This window comes from Berghia stephanieae, chromosome 4, assembly GCF_034508935.2.
Source record: "Berghia stephanieae isolate SIO BIC M18660-M18661 chromosome 4, UCSD_Bste_1.3, whole genome shotgun sequence".
Classification (NCBI taxonomy): domain Eukaryota; kingdom Metazoa; phylum Mollusca; class Gastropoda; order Nudibranchia; family Aeolidiidae; genus Berghia; species Berghia stephanieae.
The window spans coordinates 19,333,454-19,350,079 of NC_088363.1; the positions used below are offsets into that span (position 1 = coordinate 19,333,454).

The 16,626-nt window shown below is 32.3% G+C and overlaps 1 protein-coding gene across 1 annotated transcript in view; it reads right to left on the bottom strand.

Annotated features, from left to right (window-relative positions):
• Nucleotides 1-315: 315 nt before the first annotated feature.
• LOC144970171 (lysophospholipid acyltransferase 5-like) overlaps nucleotides 316-16,626 on the bottom strand; it is a 28,286-nt gene continuing 11,975 nt past the window's right edge. Inside the window, exons 8-13 of the mRNA XM_078909526.1 lie at nucleotides 12,886-12,972; nucleotides 11,641-11,807; nucleotides 10,969-11,116; nucleotides 10,090-10,248; nucleotides 8,454-8,578; nucleotides 316-7,014 (exon numbers count right to left, since the gene is read on the bottom strand). Of these exons, the coding sequence (XP_078765652.1) occupies nucleotides 6,996-7,014; nucleotides 8,454-8,578; nucleotides 10,090-10,248; nucleotides 10,969-11,116; nucleotides 11,641-11,807; nucleotides 12,886-12,972 (705 nt within the window). The 3' untranslated portion in view covers nucleotides 316-6,995. The remainder of the gene's footprint in view (nucleotides 7,015-8,453; nucleotides 8,579-10,089; nucleotides 10,249-10,968; nucleotides 11,117-11,640; nucleotides 11,808-12,885; nucleotides 12,973-16,626) is intronic.

Sequence of the window (16,626 nt, forward strand, 5' to 3'; positions counted from 1 at the left end):
ACAAAGAGGAACACACTCAAATGCTTACATTATACATTCAAAATAAAAATAATAATACATAACAGAGAGATAATTTACAAGGAAAAAAAATATCATCTCCCAAAACAATAACTGTGCATTGAACTGTTTCCCTCCCAGCTAGGACTCCGGCCAGTGCCAGGACAAAACCAAGTAATCTCATTCCGAGACAAAGACAGAAAGCATGTTGGAAAACAGATATAAGGGGATAGAAGACACAGTATGTACCTCCCTGCCCGCTATGGGAGGTCAGGATCCCCACCCAGTAACGTGCAAAAATCAAGGCTCTAAACATGATTGTGGAAAGATACCGGATATATTCAATAATATGGTACAGTAAAATAATTTTCAGTTGAATTGAACAAAAGGAGACAGCAAAATGTAATATTCCTTATCAGTGACCCAAAATACCACCAAAAAAAAAAAAATAATAAAGAAAGATTTGCATTAAAAAAATAAAATTGAATTTAGCTGCAGTAGAACAAAAATATCTAATACCCACTGTTACTACCAAATGGAACTGGAATAGAAAAGTCCTGGGTATGGTAAATATTCAATTCACTGTAATCATAAAAAATATAATTTTCAACATATAAAACTTAAGTTTGGCACTTAAGTATAGTTCTCATCTTTATCATCATACTTACAATCAATAATATAATATGGCAGAAAATATTTTCTCAACAGAAACAACAAAAATAGATGCAATTTTAATGTTCATGATAAATACATCGCACCCAGAATAAATTCTAGAATAAGAAAACTGTCTCCAGAGCTTTTTTAAGCCCTCATCTCAAATAGTTCAAAACTACTTCATAAGGCAGATTGACAAGTTCACCGCAAAATGAAAAAGGTTTTGAAAGCAATATATACCTGGTTTGTTTGTTTTTTAAAAGCGATGACTCAAAAATTGCAAAATGTAATCAATTCAAAAGAATTTTTTTCACACACATAAGGCAGACAAATAGAGTAATTAATCTCATCACACGGTAACACACAGCTGTAAATATCAGTAAACATCAATGTGAAAAAAAGAAAAAAGAAAAAGAAAGAAAAACAAAATTGGCAGCTGAAAAAAATAATTATGTAATAAAAGTGGCGATAAAAATTTAAATACTAGTTGTAATATCAGTGAATATCATAAGAATAGCATGGGTGTCACTTATGATTGTGTCTGTAATACATTAATTGTCAATGTTTAAAAAACAAAATGGTTATGAAAAAAAAAATTATTATATAATTAACCATCTGAAACCATGGACTATCTTTTTTTTAAATGTTTAAGGGTTTTACGGCGCTTGCAACACATGAAGGTCATATCAGCGCCAGTAAAAGGGAATAAAATGGGATAGTAAAAGGTTCAAGAATTACAAGTAAAGCACAAAAGAAAAGGTATGACAAAAGGGAATTGGTTCAAATAGGGAACAGATGTAGATTCCAAGAGCACACTATCAATGAATTTAGTTTGAGATCACTAAAAGTCTCATCAAAGCACAGGTCCCCGCTAAGAGGAACACACTCAAATGTTTTACAAATCATATATAATATAAAGAAAGCATAATACACTGCATAACAGAGAGATGATTTACAATGAAAAAAATATCATCTCCCAAAACTAACTATACATTCGACTGTTTCCCTCTCAGCCAGGGCATCTGGCCAGGACCAGGACAAAACCAAGTAATCTCATTCCAAGACAAAGACAGAAAGCATGTTGGAAAACAGATATAAGGGGATAGAAGACACAGTATGTACCCCCCTGCCCACCATGGGAGGTCAGGAACCCCACCTAGAAACCATGGACTAGATTGGCCTCTCGACTGACATATTTATACAGCTGTTGCTTTTTATTTTTTTGTTAATAAAATGTGCTAAGCACCAAAAACACCCATAGAAATAATCTTAACATCATCTGAAACAGGCTTTGATAGCGTTGTCTAAAAAACAGAGTACTATTGCCTGAAAATTTTTGTCAGATCCCTCAAACATTTTTTTCCATTTGTACAAAAGCAAAAATAATATTTGAGGTTTTTAAAGCACACCAATATTCTTATTCACACCGTTATCAAAATTATCACAGGAGTAAGTTTTAGTCTGAATTAGCAATAATAATATTACTATTCATCATCCAATATAATAATTTGAGTTATACTTTTATTTCACAGCTGAAATATTGATTTTGCTGCTGTTTGATTTAAGATGAAAACAGAAAGATTAAACAACAACAATAAAAGTATCAGGTTGAAATACTAAATGATTGCTTTAAGGTAATTACAACTGGTGGTTTGAAAAAAATAAAAAAAAAGCTCAATAAAACCTAATCTATAAACTCATTCTACAAACTGAGTTAAATATTTTGAGAAGTCATCAAATTTAATACTGATACTCATATAAAACCACAAACTCAATTATAATTGGTTTACTGACAATAAGAAAATACAATTTAAAAAAAAGTATGATGCTTTACTCAAAGAAAAGAAAGCAAGGTTTTATTATTGAATGGTAAATATCTTTCAGGATATAATCTTGATTCTTGATTGATAAGTTATCAAGATTATGGGCGATTGTAAATTCCATACTCTGCTCATAAAACAAACTAAATCTCTATACACTTCATTCTCAAATTGAACTCTCGTTCATAAAAAATGACCATAACTTTTGAGAAAAAAAAAGAACATATAAGATTCACAACTTGAATAAAATACAATAGACATAAATGCAAGTTAAAAAAAACAATGAACTGCGTAAAAAGACATCCAGTAAGCAAATACATTTTAGACCTTTTTATGATAGTGCCACTATTTTATGCACATGCTGTGATAGAACTGTTTGAGCCATGCTCTTTTATGTTTGTTTTGTTTTTGTTTTTAAGGGTTTTACTGCGTTTGTAACACATTAAGGTCATATCAGCGCCAGTAAAAAGGAAGAAAATGGGATAGTAAGAAGTTCTAGGATTACAATTAAAGCACCCAAGAAAAGGTAAGACAAAGGGGACTTGGTTCAAATAGGAAACAGATGTAGATTCCAAGAGCACACTATCAAAGTACTCAGTTTGAGATCACCTAAAAGTCTCATCTAGACACAAGCACAGGTCCCAACTAAGAGGGATACACTCAAATGTTTACAAACCATATATAATATATAAATAAAACAAAATAAGTGTATAACATAGAGATGATTTACAAGGAAAAAAATCATCTCCCAAAACTCTAACTATACATTTGACTGTTTCCCTCCCAGCTAGGGTATCCGGCCAGGTGCTGGACAAAACCAAGTAATCTCATTCCAAAACAAAGACAGAAAGTGTGTTGGAAAACAGATATAGGGGGATAGAAGACAAAGTAAGTGTCTCCCTGCCCACATGGGAAGGAAGGAACCCCACCCAGCATGCTCTTTTACATAAGTGGAAATTGTAAACCACAGTCAGAGGAAAAACGGAATGGGTGTCATGCATGATGGATCTGAAGACATGCCTCTAGCCAATAATACACATATGCTTTATTTGAATTCTTCTTAGGGCATCTTGATCAGCAAATTGCAATTCTTTAGATCAATTTTATGGAATCAGGGGAACCTTTAAGCATGGTCATCGGAAGGAGGCTTAGGCGTGCTACATGCTGAAGCGTGCCCGAGGTCGAAGTGACACAATCCAAAGATTTCCATTTATTAAATTTCACGAGTAATTTCCCTTTGTTGGTTAGTCATGATTACACAACATCATGCGATGCTGCTGCACTATTATCGTTACCTGTCGCAGCGGTGTTTGTTTTTGTTTCTTTAAATTTTATTTTCATTTTCATTATTCATAATGGTAAAATGACCAGAAAAACATGGGAGTAATTTGTAATAGGGACATTTTTGGTGTTGAGAAGGGCTTGTCATATTTTGATGAAAAGAATGCAGTAATTGACCTTTGTTTGCAGCCAGTATTAAGGCCTATATTGTAAATAACACTCTCCCTTAATTATTTATCGTATGCCTGTGCCTTGCCCATTAGTGCAGAAATGCATACACGAGTGCAAGTGTGTGTGTGTGTGTGTGTGTGTGTTTGTGTCTGCTTTTCTCACTAGCCTCCTCTCCATCTCTCTTTCTCACAGTTACATCTGTAATGACTAGTTAGGCCAAAGGGCCATGAAAAGGAATGGATAACAATAACAATTAACAATGCAGAATCCTATGCAGTATTTTAATGAATTGTGCCTGAAGCCAAAGGCACTGTGCCTAAAGGCATGTAATCTACACATCAAAAAAGTTGGCAAAAAACATTTAGCGTGCTTGAGTCTGAAACTCTTAAAGACAGCATAATCAGTATATGAAACGGTACTTTTGCTTTTTAAGTCTTGAGGTTACTGCTCGTTTAGAGGGAATGTTGTAACATCTCAAAAAATCCAAAGGTGAATGGAAGAATTTCATTCTCTTGTTTAATATACATATTTTCAAAATTAAATTTTAACAATAATTAGTCTTTCTAATCATTATAACTGCACAATAACTTTAGCTGTCTATGATTGATAGTGGTAAAATTTGAAGCTTAGAAAGTTAAACAACTATTAAGGTGTGCTCAATCATTGCCATTTATACTTTGGCTTTGACTTTCTTTGCAAACCGTTTTGATCCATCTCCCCCTTTTTTTTACAACTAAAATAAAAACAAAAACGAATAAACATTGTACATTGTGTTGATCACAGTATAGAACAATGAAAATGGACAAGCAAATATCTCAAAAACAAATTGGTTAATTAACTGACTTATGACCATTTCAGCATTTAAGATTACACTTTTCTATTAATCTTAATAACAAGAAATGGAGTAAATTTTAACTCTCAAGTTCCAATGAATGGAAAATCGAACAAATATGTTTGATTTTCGACTACAGTGAACTGAAGAGATTGTCCTCATCCTTGTCCATTCCCATTGTTTTAACAGTTCTTCATGTCTATTAAGAGTTTCCAACAATTTCTAATTGTGTCAAAAGAGGAAATTGAGATACCATAATTTTCATGATTACTTATAATTAAATACTTAAACAAATAAGGTGCTTATAGTGGATAATATTTTTAGTGTGATATTCTGTCACACAAACCCAAAGGTTTAAATTAAATGAAAATTAAAATAGTGAGAAAAAAAAACAAAAACGAGAGAGAGAGAGAGAGAGAGAGAGAGAGAGAGAGAGAGAGAGAGAGAGAGAGAGAGAGAGAGAGAGAGAGAGAGAGAGAGAGAGAGAGAGAGAGAGAGAGAGAGAGAGAGAGGGGAGGGAAAGAGAGAGAGAGAGAGAGAGAGAGAGAGAGAGAGAGAGAGAGAGAGAGAGAGAGAGAGAGAGGGAGAGAGAGAGAGAGAAAGAGAGAATAGAGAGATGAAATCTGATGTAAAACCAGAACATATTGTTTGTGTGTGCGTTAGTGCCTGTAAAAGGTTCAAACATCTATCAAGTACTGTACAAGCTTAATCACCGCCTTGAAAAAGGGTGTTGATAACAGTGCAGTTTGAATATCAAATCAAAGGTTCAACGGTGCTTGCAATGTTAGTAGGTCGTGTCATAAGCACCAATGAATGAATAATGGGAACTAGTTTGACAGAGAACAAAGCAACAAGTTACCTGTGCCATGCCTTTATAAGTCCATTTTTGCAAAGTAAACTTGTATTGAAATAGTTTCTCTCTCTCAGATATCTTAAATGTTAACAAATTATTGAACAGGTAGATTAAGATGGGAAGGGAGCATGATTCTTTGGTATATCTTTTTTATACTCCTTTATTTTTTAAATTTTTAAAAAACCTGCTCGTTAGTTCGAAACACGAATGATATGGATGCAATTAAAGCTATACACTTTACATATCAATAGGAATTTATATTATTATAATACTCAAGTCCAAATCGTTAGCTTCAAACGTTACATAAATAAATGTTTTAAAGTTATACACACAAACTTGTTTAGTCCAAAAAACCTTCTTTTTCCAAAATAAAATTGTAAAAAGGACTTCTTTAAGAAAACGTGTTTTCCTCCATAATGTTACATCAATCGAAGTGATTTTTTAATAATTGCAATATTTTTAGCAAATAGGTAAATGACACAGAGGTAATAATCCGTTTCAACATAACTCTGTTTCAACTGATAAACTTGAGGGAAGAAAAGGAGTTAAATTATCACTTTTTTAGCAGTCAAGCTTACAACTTTTAAGTAACACAAATAAGCTAAACTATTATCTCACAGTAGTTTACCATGTTTCTATTCTCGATTGTTGAGTGTTTTTGTGTTGAAAATTTAGTTTACATATAATATGGTCCAAGACATGCTCTAACATTTTATATCTTATCAAAACTGGATAAATCTACAAATTGGTCATGTTGAAATGGCATTGAAAGATGAAAGGATATTTAATAAAAAATTTAAAAAATATCAGAAAGATGATACAAAATACGGATATCATTTTTTAGAAAAAAAATATGAAGATTAATAACAAGAATGATAATATTGATGAGTGGCATGAATATAGCCTATTTCCACAGTAGGGCTCAGTGCACTTAACAGAAACCCTTAAGATTATAACTTACATTATCAACAACAACAATAATATAATATCATAACAACAATCATTATCATACTAACAACATTGTTATTAATAACAATAATAAAATAAAAATAATAGTAATAAAAAAACAATAATAATAATAATAATAATAATAATAATAATAATAATAACAACAAAAAATTATAATACAGATAACAATAATCATTATAATAATTTTAATAATAATTATGGTGACAATAATGAGGTTGATGAAAACGATCAATAAAAACACAGCAGTAGCAGCAGTAGAAGACATTTGCATGTATGGCTTCAATTTTTCAGTGTTATTAGTCCAATATATCTCCCATTGTGACTTTATGATTTCTTGTTTGCTGGTATTCAAAACCAAGGATTTTTGATAAGATGGTCCAAGGTTTGAAGTGCAAAAATGATGACAGATGAGGCAAGGTTACAGCTCTTTCTTTGTTCTGTGAAAGAATTTTTTTTTTCAAAAAATATATTTGGTGTGTCTGATCATATATCCAAATTATTTTTGTTTTCTTAGTCAAGAATCACTTGCATCTAAGTCAAGTGAAATTAATATGACCTGAGAACGCTAGAACATGTGACTTTTAGAATTAAATGCAGCTTAAAACAACACAAAATCCTTTTTAAAAACAAATGAAGACAATACTAATACAATCATAATGCAGTGCAATGATAGGACAACAATAGGACAACATAACAGACATTTATACAAACGATTAGAGATAATCAAAAATGATGAATAAAAGAGGAAATGGCAGAGTTCAATTAAAATATAAAAAGATGAAATGGTATTTTTCATTTTGGGAATGCTATATCTTGTGCGGCTATGTGGTCTAGTGGTATGAGACTCGCTTTCGGATCAGAAGGTCATGGATTCGAGCCTCGCTCGGCGCATAGTTGAGTCCTTGGAGAAGACTCTTTACTCACATTCTCTCACCGTACTCAGATGTAAAATGAGTAACTGGCCGTCAACAGCATTGTCTGCCCGAAAAATTTGTAATATCGTCTAACAGGTGTCATGTCCTGTCCTACATGTTAAATGTTGCTGTTGGCCAGGGACCACTTGTAAAGCGCTTTGAGCATGTTTATTGGATACTGCGCTGTATAAAAGCTCAATATCTTGTGTTAGAGGGTGCTTTCTGTTTGTTTGTTGCTTTAGGTCTCTTCCAACACAATTGAGGTTATATGAGAGACCGCTGAAACAAAAAAACAAGCAATCTAACAAAAATAGTACAAATGTAAATCAAAATCATAACCTAAATATATCATAAGCTAAATTATAAATAACCAAGAACAAACAGGCAGAAGATTTACAGAAAAAAAAATATCCCCTGTCAAAAATACAATCACAAACCAAAGAAGCAGGATAGGCTAGTAAAGAGAAGAAGAAACGACATCACTATCGGATCGTACACCCATGCGAACATCATAGGTATATGATTCAAGGGTGATGCTCCCATCCAACCACCCGCAGAGAGGGTGCTTTGTTTTGGGAAAAAGCAATTCACATTTGCTGCATCACTTTGATTTAATAGCCCCAAAGCGAACTAACATAAGGCTGAGTAAGCCCTCACAACTGATGGTGGCATTGCAGCTAGATTGGCGAAGAGAATTATTCGAGAACCTTCATCTGATCCATTTATCACAGATACCATGCAGTTGTTTAGGTCAAAGGAGATCACACATGCTACTGGGAAAACTTCAACACCAGTCTTTAAAATTAACTCCATTGACATTCTTAAAAAAACAACTATTGTGTCAATGTTGTCTTTGAACAAGAGAAAAAAAAACCCTATACCAAGTTGTTTGAACATTTTTGCAAACCAAAATGAGAGATCAAGGTAAAATTTTCATGAAATTCTAACAAAATATAACTTACGTTTCATTGTTGGAATGTACACCATTGGCCACATGTTTCTTCGGGAAAATGACGAGAAGAACAAGGCAAATAAGCAGGGTGACAAATGGTATTATACAACCTAGATAGTAGTTACTGGCGTACACCTGTAAGAAACGGGTAGAGTAGTCATATAAATGAACTCATTCTACAATGCAGTGAAGGAAGTTTTTTGTGAAAAAAAATTTAAGTCACCATTTATAAATACTCCCTTCCAATTCATTATCTAAAAGTAAAACCCTATTGGAACGTGTCATAACATGTACCACAGAAGTAAAAGACAACAAAACTGGTGTCCTGTCTACATCCTTATTTTATTTCATAAATCTAAGCTGCCCTACCAATATACCTGCAGAATATAATAAAATGCAACCAAAATATTTTCAGAGACAATATGATTCAAACCTTGGTCCCTATCTCAATGTTCTATATGAATTTACACATTTTGTAAACAATCAAACTAGATGCTTTATTATAGACAAATTCACACTCCTGAACCGAGAGACTGCATATATCAGATCAATTTTCAATGAGTGACCAAGTGTTGTTTGCAAAGCAGATTACACAAAAATAAGTAAATCATAGCCTTGAGAGAAAGAAATCTCATCACCAGTGTTACACAGGATTGGTTATTTGGATCTGTAGTCAATCACTAAAATTTGACAAAACTGATCTACAAAACAGTTGGTCAGTGAGTGATTTAATCCCATTTTAACAATCATAATATATCAGTTCATTTCAATATCAAACATCAAATTATCATTTCTTGACAAGTCATTTGTATTGAAAAGGTAGAAAAATGTGAATCTGACAATTTCTGTTTTTAGAAATGCAAAAGCGAGAGGTAACTCAATGAGTCAATAAAATGGAGGGAAAACTAAAGGAAGCAAATGTGACTCATGGAAAAGGGACAACATTTTACTTTTTTTTTTATCCCCTTTAACCTGAGCCACATTTGCTCTCTTTATTTTTCTCTTCATTTAAAAAACACTAGACACCACAAAAAGAAACAAAAACAAACAAAAAAAGAAAAAAAAAATAACAAACAAGCTCTCATTAAGATTGAATTGATTTCTGGGAAAGAAATGTAAAAAAGAATTTGGAGACCAAAATTTGAAATAGAACCTTTGCTCGATTTTCAAGATACCTGAGTCATTGAAGAAAACCTCTATCAACAATTTATCCCATAAGAGAAAATGGCTTCTTAAGGAAAAGGATGCAAGAACTACCATAGAAGTCAATTATCAAAGTATTCTGTCTATGATTAAGGCCATCGAATTGGCTCAGAAATGTGACGAGAATTCATCAAGATTGTGCCATAAAATAAAATTGGATGCAGTGATAGAATCAATACATTGCAGGCTGTATTTTTACAAAAATTGAAAAAAAAAAAAAATGAAAATAGAAATTAAAGATATACATTAAATACTTGACTGACTCGACGTTTGCATGTGTTGATGCTGATAAAGGATTTGTATATTTGCTTCCGTCAAAAATCTTGATGTTAACATAACTTAAATTATATATCAATTAGAATTAGAAGCGAAATATTATTGACCGAATGAAATTTACAAAATTTACAAAAAATGTTGGTTCTCTGAAGCTGTCAAACACTTACCGCATGCCATTTATCAAAGTCATGAAGGGAGAATGGGACAAGTGCAAATGCCCATAAATATAAAATAGTCAGTTTTCTAACAACTCGACCTAAAGGAGTCAGTGCTGAGAGGTCAGGGATTAATCCTATTTCCCTACCCCTCAATAAAACAGCAGTCACCTGAAATAAGACAAAAAAGGATTAAGAGGCTTTCTTTTTAGGAAATTCCACTGCAGTGCGGAAACTTGAGTTATTTTCTTAATCAGAACTTGCTCAATGTGGCTTGAGTCAAACATATTTATTATCAGAGTCTGGTTATAAATCTCCTCTTGTTAGTCTCAAGGCCTGAAAGCAGGAAAATAACTGGGCAAATAACACATTTGTCTAATAATTCTAATAGGGAATGAGAGCAGAGTTGACAGATTTTAAATAATTGTATGGTGTTACTATCAATAAGATACATTGCTATAGCGGAAATGACAGATGAGAACTAAATGCTCATGTATTGCCTGATAAAATAAAAATAAAACCGAATGCAGGAGCCATTATTTGTGTGAGGAAAAAGAAAACTCTTCCAATGTAGTTTTTTCTGCTAGAAGCTGTAGACTGTAAAAAGTATAAACAAAAATTAATAAAACAGCTCCAGAAAAGAACACAATACCAAACACATAACGTTTCAGGCTCAAAACCCTTCTTCAGCCAACAATAACAACAAAAATGATAAAAAAAAACATAAATACATATGTATTTGTGTTTTTATTGTTGGCTGAAGAAGGGTTTTGAGCCCAAAACGTTTGGTGTTTGGCATTTTGTTCTTAATGGAAGCTGTTGTATTCATTTTTGTTTATTACTATTTCCATTCTAATATGTAAATGTTCTACATTTATAAAATACACGCACCTTTGCCTCACAATTGGTGAAAAGAAATTCCAGGAAAAAACACATGTAGTATCCCGATTGGAGACCGTGCCATATGGCTAGATAAAACAAGGTCAAGAGTTGAGACAATAATTTGTTTCCAAGGAAACGTAGACGCTTGAAGATGTATCTGGATCACAATGGAAGAGAAATTGAAAATGGATATGTGATGACACTGACAGTGAGTCACATATGTTGTTGAGAGAGAGAGAGAGAGAGAGAGAGAGAGAGAGAGAGAGAGAGAGAGAGACAGAGAGAGAGAGAGAGAGATAGATAGAGAGAGAGAGAGAGAGAGAGAGAGAGAGAGAGAGAGAGAGAGAGAGAGAGAGAGAGAGAGAGAAAGAAAGGAGAGGGTGTGAGGCAATAACAATCAAATAAAATACATTGGAAAATAGGTTTAACAGACACCAATAAGCATACCTCTTCCATCAAGATTAATTTTGGAAAAGGATAGATGGCAATAAATAAGAATGAAGACATATGGACCTTGCCCAATAAAGAAATGATAAATAATTATTTCCATCGCAATTATTAACTATATAGAACAACTTTAATATTAGAGATCACCACCATATCATCATCATCATCATCATTACCATCACCACCACCATCATCATCATCACCACCACTGTCATTGATAAAGCAATGCTTTACTTGGCCATCCACTGGTTGGTGTTGACATTAAAAGACTGGATGAAAGCATGGAATGACTCGCCAGACTCCAACTGTACCACTTTGATGTTGGTACAGCCATCCCACTTTGTAACTCCCTTCTCATCTTTACCATTGTGACTCATGCCCATCAATATAATCACACCTTCCTGGAAAGACCAAAACAAATTAAAAACGAGATTAGGAATAATGCAAGGGTGCCAGAAGTTGAGCTTTAATATAAAAAAAAATAATAATTTTAATAAAATAATTAAAAAACAAAAACAGCAAGCCCTGGGAAGAATGTTGAAAAAAAAAATTCAGACTTAGCTTTACTTTACTTTAAAACTTTAAATAATGCTTAAAGTTTCTGCACAACTACATCAATGCTAATTGATATTTATATAGCAGCATAAGAGCAACCCCTCTTGCATTACTGTAAATTATTGTAATGAAAATGTAAATATGAGTAATAAAATAAAAATTAGCCTCTAAATGCCCAATGGGACTTAAAAACTCTAAGAACATTTTACATATTGATACATTATGTTTTCTCATGTAAGCTGTAGTTTTTAAGTGAAATGACATGAGGTTCTACACATCAACACATAAATAAATTACACACACTAAAAAGATGCATAGACCGTGTGCTGACAATTATTTCATGAGATCAAAGGCGAATTGATCCCTAAAAATTCAGAGTTTTTTATCAAAATATTATGTAGACAAGCAATGGATGAAGTTTGCTTCATTTGAATCTAGCATAGCTTTCAAACAGCTTTCCCCTCCCTCATTTTATTTATAATGCAATTAATTAAAAAATATTTTTTAACCAAAAATAAAAACATGCTAAAGAGATGTTATTGCTATTATGGTAATGATTGTTGAAATGATACTATTATTGTTGTTATTGTTGATTATACAATTTATAATCTTGACGGTTTCTGTTAGGTGCACTAAATAAGCTATATAAATGCCTTTCATCAATAGTATTATTGTTATTATTAATCTTCATCTTTATTTTCAAAAATAATGCCAGTGCTTCGGACCATCATTCTAGAAATATTTCTCCAACAACACACATATATAAGATTCAGTAACGAATAAATGTAGCCAGAAGTTACTGATCTACAAAAGGGAAATTTTACAGATGAAGAAAACAAAATGTAACAAAACAAAAAAAAAACAAAAAAAAAAACAAAACAAAACAAAAAAAGCAGTAAATTGAGATCAAAGTGAAGAACCTACCTGAATGAGCCAAACTCCAACATATTTATGCAAGGCATTTTTGCCCCAAATCAAAACAAATGCTGATTTTGCCAGTATTCCATAAGTCTGGGAGAGAGAGAGAGAGAGAAAAAAAAAAAGTAAAATTATTATTTCCGCAACACAAAAAAAATTTTTTAAACATAACCATGATGCTGAGTTTCAACATTGCAATCGTTTATATTTGAAGGGAGAACTAACCTATTAACATGTGAACAATACACTGAGTTTAATCTCATTAAGGTACTGCCTAATCAAGTCTGGAATATTGTGAGTCAATTATGTTTCCTATCTGTAGTCCCTTCCAACTACTCTGCGCACAGAATATCGAAAATTCCTCCAAAGTTACGAAATGTGGTGCCGTGATTTTTTGCATGCAGGCTTATGTTTTAAGTGACATTATGAATTTTGAATATCGATAGTGATAGACCAAACAGTTTTCTCACAATGCCGAAATCCTTTGATCTTTTCATCGTTTGCAATAAAATATGACTCATTATAGTAATGGTGTGTTGATTTTTTTCCTCATGGGATAAATAGTCACAACAAAGTTGCATTCAGTGGCGTAGCTTAGCAAATAATTTAGGGTTGTTTCAAATAGTATAACAATAGATATCATTTAAAGAGTACTTAACAGTGTTGAAATAAAAGCTTATAGCGTTTCAATTTATCTCTTCCCTGGTGGACAACGGACTTGCAATATACTGGATGGCACAAGCACCCGTTAGGTGCTTATAAGTTTTTTTGACAAAGACTTTGATGTAAAAAAAACAAAACAGGTGGGGAGGAATATGGGTCCTCCGAATTTTTACGCCTGCCTTCGATAGAGCGAGGAGAAATGCCTTTCACAAAGACATTATCTCCGATCAACTGATAAAGGTTGCAAAAGACATGTCACAAAAACCCACTGATCACCCAGCGAGCAAGTTACATTATGTTTGCCATTCTTGAATTATGTTCACTGGGGTGAGGGGATGTGTTCTTTGAAAGCAATAATTTGAAATATCACTGAAGCTAAACTTCTTTAATACCAGATTCCATGTAAGTTTTGTACAGTATAACCTTTTAAAGGAACCGCAGTTTTAAAATACAAGAAGTGCATAATTAAAATGACGTAATTATAAATTTGACGTCTCCACTCTGAGTTCCTGGTAGTGGGAAATCAATTAATAGTATTGCTATTCGCCGCACAACATGAAAAAGAATTATGCGCTTCGCTTCTCTGGAGAAATACTTCTAAATTTTCCTTATTGCGACAAATTTGCATGCTTCATCCATATTGTTATCAGTTTTTTATGAATGTAGAAATCACAACAGGCAGCTATGACTCTGGCTTTCAACTATTAAAATGTAACAATTGTTTATGTCAAGCGTGTACAAAGGGTACAATTTGCTGTGTCATTTTGAATTCAGAGTGGCCATGTTAGTGAGTAGTTCATATGAATCTCGTGAAAAGTAAACCCATAGTCAAGCCTACGCAAAGTTCAGTGATCGTAATCACAACAGAATTCACTGTGTATAATCTTGTTAGCGTAAACCCTTCAAAAGTTCACTCATCCCAGACCCTTTGTTTTTTATATACCGTAAAGAAGAAAAATCCCAAAGTATGGTACTGTAACCAGTGGGAAAAAAATTGGCTCAATGTCACGAACAATTCTCGTGTTCAAGCCAATAATCAATAAAATCCATCAAAAGGTTGTGAAGATATCCATGGCAACACATGCGGTCGTGGTAGGGACTATAATATTATTAGTATGCACTGCAGCTACCTTATGAATATGTATGTTCTGCATGAAGAAATGCAATGAAATGTAAGCCACACTCTCAAAAATACATGCCTACAATATTTTGCAATTGTGACCGTCTTTCTCTATCACCACAGAACTCCACACCATTATTTTGGGGGTTTCTTTTGAAAGTAATACGAAAGAAGACATTTAGCAAATTACAATAGGTGCGTTTAATAGGTACCTCTTATACCTAATTTTTTAAAAAACTGGATTGATGAGGTTGATAAGCCTGTAACAAGTCAACCATTTTTTATGTTTTCAATATTATTGTTATAAATGTTATTATCATCATCATTATTATTATTATTATTATTATTATTATTATTATTATTATTTTATTATTATTGTTATTATTATTATTATTATTATTATTATTATTATTATTATTATTATTATTATTATTATTATTATTATGAGTAAACAAATGTTTAAATTATAAGTAATTTAATTGTATAACATATGGGTCCCATGCATTAATTATCATAGTTATTATTCTTTAGAATAATCACTGATGCTGGTAATTAAATTTATCATTGTTGTTGATAACCCTATTCATTCCCACACAATACATTCAGTTGAAGCCCTGCCTCGATATAATGGGTAAAAAAAAACCAATACAACATATCAAAACAATGGCCCATTTCAAAACCACTAACATTGCAATTCCTAGTGCATTATTAATACAACTTATTACCCTACCACTGTATACCATGTGAATATGTGAATGATAATATGAAACACATTTTGCTAAAGAAAAGGACGATAATTACATTACTAACATTGAATTATATTTGTATGGAATATCTAATTTTAACATAAATAGAGAATTTGAAAACAAAAAAATAATTGTAAGAGAATTTGAAAAATAAAAAAAAAATAAAAAATTCTGGACACGGATTTAAAATGAATTACAGTTAAACCCAGTTAAAAAAAAAAAAAAAAAAGAAAGAGAGAAAAAAACCCAGAATTTTAATGCTGAACTAAAACAATCAATAAATCAATAATTAAAGATGCCATTTATTTTTTCTCTCTTTGCTGACTAACTCGCACTATTTTGGAAGCTGTAATAATCGTACTACCATTAATCTAAAGATCAGTTCAACATATTCTATCCATAAAGTCATTTTATAAACGATATTCATTTCCTTGATATCCCACCCTTTTACATGTCAGTAATTTTTACTGTGAAATTATTCCAGCGAAAAGTGTATTCTTTCCACTTTATGAAGTAAGAAATCAGTAATAATAGACAGCTGCTGTTGTTGTTTTGTTTGTTTTTAAGGGTTTTAAGGCGCTTGCAACACATTGAGGTCATATCAGTACCAATAAAAAGGAAGAAAATGGGATAGTAAAAAGTTCTAGAATTACAATTAAAGTGAGACACAGGGGAATTAGTTCATTAGGGTGCAGATGTAGATTCCAAGAACACTTTATCATTGTAATTAGTTTGAGATCACCTAAATACAATTTGTTTATTATTTGATGTTTCTAAAATCAAAATAAATAAAATTGAGGTGACATCCCAGAATGGCAAGTTTATTTGACAGTTTAAAAAAGAGAGAATCTGGGATTATATCATTTGAAGAAAAGTAAAGGAATAAAATGTTTCATTGGTTGAGTATATGTCGGCAGAGTTAAAATATCAGCAAAAACTAGATTAGATAATAGAGTTTTATCGATGAATACATAAGACCACGATCTATTTAAAAAAAAAGGTAAAGAAGAGAGCAGGAGATGAAGAAAAGAAGTTAAGTGTACGAATCAAACCAATTCAAAGTTGTCATATTTTTCAAGCCTTCAAGATAACAATATTGACGAGCGGGATTATCAGTAATTTTGCTGATAATGAGGTACTCCATTATCTAAAATGTCATTAAAATGTCACTATTTGTGCTCAGGAAAGCTAAGAGAAAAAAATAGAACATCAAATATA